The sequence below is a fragment of the Leptosomus discolor genome, chromosome 16 (assembly GCF_034619465.1).
Source record: "Leptosomus discolor isolate bLepDis1 chromosome 16, bLepDis1.hap2, whole genome shotgun sequence".
Lineage (NCBI taxonomy): Eukaryota > Metazoa > Chordata > Aves > Leptosomiformes > Leptosomidae > Leptosomus > Leptosomus discolor.
The window spans coordinates 17090270-17095233 of NC_141406.1; the positions used below are offsets into that span (position 1 = coordinate 17090270).

Below are 4964 nucleotides of genomic sequence, written 5' to 3' on the forward strand. Positions count from 1 at the left end.
GGGGCAGCACGCTGCAGACAGGCGAGATGGCTCCCCTCCAAGCTCTGGCTCTGCAGCCCCATTCTGCCCTGCTGCCACTGCTTATTTCACTTCCCAGTGGGTAAGTGTACCCACTTCACACTCCCCTCTCCCTGCAGATGCCAATGTCCCGCAGATCTAGCTACCAAACCACTTCGATAGAGAAGTGTGCTGCTCTTCTTCCTCTTAACCCCTTTCAGTTTTCCGAGCTTCCAGCTCAGCGAGCACAGGGAAGTCCTCAAATACCCACACGCTGCAAACTGCCCACGAAAACACCCCCTGCACGCTCGCACGAGCAGCCTCGAGCCGCGCACCGACCTGGCGAGCAGGGAGGGACGCCGTCGCGACCTCGAAGAGGCGTTGCCGGGCGGCAGAGACCTTCCGCGGGAGGCTGCGCGCCAGCTGGGCAGTCGGCGGAGTCCGGGGAGAGACTCCAGCTGCCTCGCCGCTCAGCCCAGCGAGGAGGTCGGGGACCAGCCCCAAACGCGCCCCTCTCCCGGCTTCCCGCGACGCGTCACTCACCGGAGAGCACGGGCTCGCGGCAGCAGCTCAGCGCCAGCCCCGAGAAGGCCAGGACGGCGGCGAGGGCGGGGGGCTCCATGGGCTGCACCGCCGGGCCGCACCGCGCTGGCGGGCGGCAGCCCCAGCGCTCCGGGGGCAGAGGTGGCCGCGGCCGGCCGGGACGAGCGCGAAGTGCGGGAAGCGGAGGCCCTACAGCATGTGTCCTGTAACTGCGCCCCGGCGAGGTGCCGAGTGGCAGATGAGGGATCCTATTACCAGCCATGTGACAGGAAAGGATAGAGACCAACATCCCAACCTGCTGCCGCGCGGCACCGCGGAACTGCTGCTCTGTCGGTCGGCGCTGCCGGTGCTTGCGCCGGGGCCTGCCCAGGGGCCGCGCGGAGCCCTCCTCGCAGGCAGGGCCGCCCCGCCGTTAGCGAGGCAGCGGGCCGGCGACCCTCCCCCCCCCCCCCCCCCCCCCCCCCGGCCTCCACTCCTCCGCCCCATGCCTCGCTCTCGTCACTCTCCTCTGCCCTCTCGCACCCAGACCCCCGCTGTGGCCGCGTCAGGGGCGGGGCAGGAGCCCGTCAGCCTCGCGGGGTCAGCCTCGCGGGCTCTGCCTGCGGCCAGCCGCTCTCCCGGGCGCGCGCCCCCTGTAATCCCACGGGGGCTGCCTGCCAGCGGATGGGTGTGCGCAGGTGCAGCAGTTCCCTCGTCCCTTGAAGGGGGGGGGGACGACGGACGGACGGACGGGACGGCGGTGTCGCGGTCAGAGCTCCAAACTTCAGACCAGCCCCGTGCAGCTCCGGCCCGCGCCCAACCGCTCTGCGGGCTGGGGGGGGGGGGGGGGGGGGGGGGTGGCGGGGCAGCGCCAGAGGCTCGCACCCGAGTAGCGCCTGTTTGAGGGACGCAGCCCGGAGCAGCTCCGCGGGCGGCGAGGTGCCGGCGCCGGGCGCTGCGATCTAGGGCGTCGTCCTAAAACTGTGAAAAGGCACCTGCCGCCCAACAGGAACGACCGGCGCGGCCCGTGCAAGCAGCGCGCCACGAACAAGCGCCGCCTGCCCGGCCGCCGGCGCCCGAGCTGCACAGACCTCCTGCTCCGCCGCGCCGGCTGCGCCTCGACGCGGGGCGGGGCTGGCGGCCGGCGGGGACCGCCGCGCGCCGTCACGGAGGCGGGGGCAGAGGCAGCGGCCCGGGCGTGGGGCGGACACGAGGAGACAGACGCGTGGGCGCCCACGCCCAGGCAGAGACGCGAGGCGTTCGCGGGCGGACACGGACGCGCAGGGACATAAGGACACGCGCGCGCACATCCAATATTTGCACACAGGAGCAAGGAGCCGCACGCACCGCGGTGGTACAGCCGCGCGACCAGACGCAGGCAAACGGGGCAGCCGACAGAGAAAGGGCAGCGCTGCGTGCTAGGGTGGTGCGTGCACGTGCAGGAAGGTGGCCTTTTTGTCCCAGCTACGTGCAGACAGCAAAGGACAAAAAAAAAAAAAGTCAAGGTGGTGCTTGATAAAGCTATTGTCTATACTTCTGCAAAGGCTTATTAGGTGATCTGTGAGACATTTTAGCAATGGCAGTGCTTTTTTGCAAAAAAACCCCACCAACAAAAAACTCACCAACAGAAAAAAACATACAGAAAGTTACACTTGATTTGTCAGGAACAGAAGGAGGGCAAACGTTCTTTTCCTTGCAGCACTTTTACACCATTGCTATGTAATGGCAATCAAACATCTAAAAGCAAGAGAGCAATTTTGTTACTCTGAAAGAGGAAGCAACAAACTACAGTTTGCAGGCTTCAACTGTTGTATCAATATGTGCTATGGTATGTCTCACTTTTAGCATGCAGAAACCGACCATCATATAAAGCTGTAAGGTTGATTTTGAGGAGAAAAAGGTGCTTAAATTTATTTTGGCCTTTGCATATATATGAGAAGCAGAAAAGGATTACTTACTAGCACAGTTTTACATGTATATTTTAATATGACAGAATAATAATGTGCCACATTCTTACTTCTTTGAATTCCTAGTGAATGTAGAATTTTGAAGCTGATGAAATGCTGAGAAACAATAGCAGTGCTCTGTTAGCTTGGTGTTAATGCTTTTTTTTTAATGGTAAATGCAGAAATATTTAGTTTCTTCTCACACATACAATATATAAGTTATTTGGCTCACAAATTCTGCTAAAGTTCCTGATCCTGAACTTCAGTTGCACAAGAGCGCTGCGAGCAGACGTGATCTTGTTGCCACTGAATATATGTATGTGCGTGTGTATGTATATGCGTGTACACGCACATGCGCACGTGTGTGAGTATATACTAGGGAATTAGAGATGGCCATGATGGGAGAGTTACCAAGACCAACCAGAAAGAATAGCTTGTGGTGGTGGTGGGTGTTTGTTCTTACCACTGCTTTGTTTATGATGGGCTAAACCAGTAATTCTGAAACATTGAAATAGACCACGGTCTGAGATTAACATATATATTTTTCAGGAGGACTGGAGTTCTAATTCATTTCATACATTCCCTTCCCAGTCTAAGCTACTGACAGCAAGTGCTGCTAGCATTCCTTTACAAGCCATTGTGTGTGCGTGTAGCACTTCCTTGTGGTACGTGCTGTCTAACAGCATATGAGACATTACCACTTTGTGATTTAATGACCCGCAAAAATCTCTTCTCCAAGGACTGGGACCCCACTGTGTTACCCATTCACCCAGTTTTCATTCCATTTTATCTGGCATTCTGTTCCTTTAGCACAGTGGAACAGAGAAGGCTTATACATTTTTAACACTGTACTGATAATGAAGGTCACAAAATCAACCTTATAGATCTCCAAAAGGCCAGTTCAATCTTCCAGCACCGCTAGGCAAAATCACCTTCATTCATTCTGCTGCCCACTTTCTCCCCTGATCAGTTGCACACACAGCTGATATGAGTGTATACATCAGTTGCACTTTTTTCTTTTTTTTAGAACTATAGCACACTGGCAATGGACAGTTTGTTGCCCATGATCATTCCCCAGTCTTCTTTCAAAGTCCTTTTTTCTTTATGAGATTTTTTCTTTCTGTCGTACAGAATTGTTTGCATTTCAACTTACTGTATTCAAGACCACTTGTTCTTGCTTTGTAATTTTGTGCTTGTGGTTTGTGGTCTCTGTTTACAAAGAACAACAATGGCGACAGCAGTGGCAGCTAATAAGTAATTAATAATTTTATGCTTCATAATACATGGTCTGAGACATTTCTTTCAATTTGTCTTGTTCCCATTATAATGTAAAATCTGTACTGTTTCACTCATTTAGTTTTCCTGTACATTTGGTACATAGTTTGTCCTTGCTTTTTTGAAACCAGCGTGATTTTCCAGTAGTTCATGAATTAAAGACCTCAGAAAACCAGATCAAACGACCTGCAAAAGTTAGTAATTCTTTCACTATCAAAAAGCATTGCACAATACAGAACTAACTTCACATACCCTTTGGTATGTAGGCAAAAGAAAACGGTGAATTTTTTTTTTTTTTTTTGGTAAAAGGATTCAGTACAAGGTAGTAGTTCAGAAATCACTTTTAAATGAAGATAATGAAACACACTGTAATACAGCTGGATATTAAAAAGAGAAAGAGTATGCATGTTGCAGTTATTCAAGAAAAACATTGCAAGTTTTGCAAAACATTTCCAGTGCAGGTAACACATTTTTTGTTTTGAAGATGGACTCTAATTGGATGGTTGAATAAAGATGGAGTTTTAACAAATCATTATAAGTTAACCTGGAAAGAAAGGTTTCATTTTCTGAGTACTTCCCCTCCCTGCCCCCTGATTGTATTATTTTAAAATTGGGTCAGAACCAAAACAAAAATGCCACTTTGAGTCTGTATTCAGAAACTTGCCAAAATGTAAAAACTAAATAGCTTCAATATCTCGCCCTCCCTAGTAAAAAAATCCCAACGACCTGCAAATTCAACCTAGCTTGCCAGTAGTCCACCTGACTGTGCATCCACTTTCACATCTATCTAAATCAGCCTTACATGGCCCTGGAGAAGGCAAATGTTTCTCTGATAATGGCTAGCATAGTAGGTTAGGATTTTTTTCATTTTACCAGCTTTCAAGTAAAAGAAGAAAAGTGCAGAGAAATTGTGAACTCTTTTGATTTCATCAGAACTCCGGTTCTGCTGGCAGAGGCGTGACTGTTAGAAGAAATTAATGCCCATAACTTTGAGACTGATGCTTTCAGAAGCATTATCCTTTGCTTGTGATAGACAGTAGGCTGAGCCTGCCATGATATAATCCCAGGAAGCTGGTTAGCATTTCCCTTACAATTCAATGCTCATTATATTGAAAGCAGAAATCAAATGATAGCATACTGTATAAAACCATTGTTCATGTTTGGAAAGTCTGTCTTTGTTGTTATGGATGATTGAATCCTTTGCTATGCTTTTCCTGTATTTCA

General features: G+C 51.0%; 1 protein-coding gene across 1 annotated transcript in view; it reads right to left on the reverse strand.

The window, feature by feature from the left end:
* Nucleotides 1-619, reverse strand: part of KREMEN1 (kringle containing transmembrane protein 1) — a 28372-nt gene extending 27753 nt beyond the window's left edge. Inside the window, exon 1 of the mRNA XM_086474292.1 lies at nucleotides 541-619. Within this exon, the coding sequence (XP_086330418.1) occupies nucleotides 541-619 (79 nt within the window). The remainder of the gene's footprint in view (nucleotides 1-540) is intronic.
* Nucleotides 620-4964: the final 4345 nt, after the last annotated feature.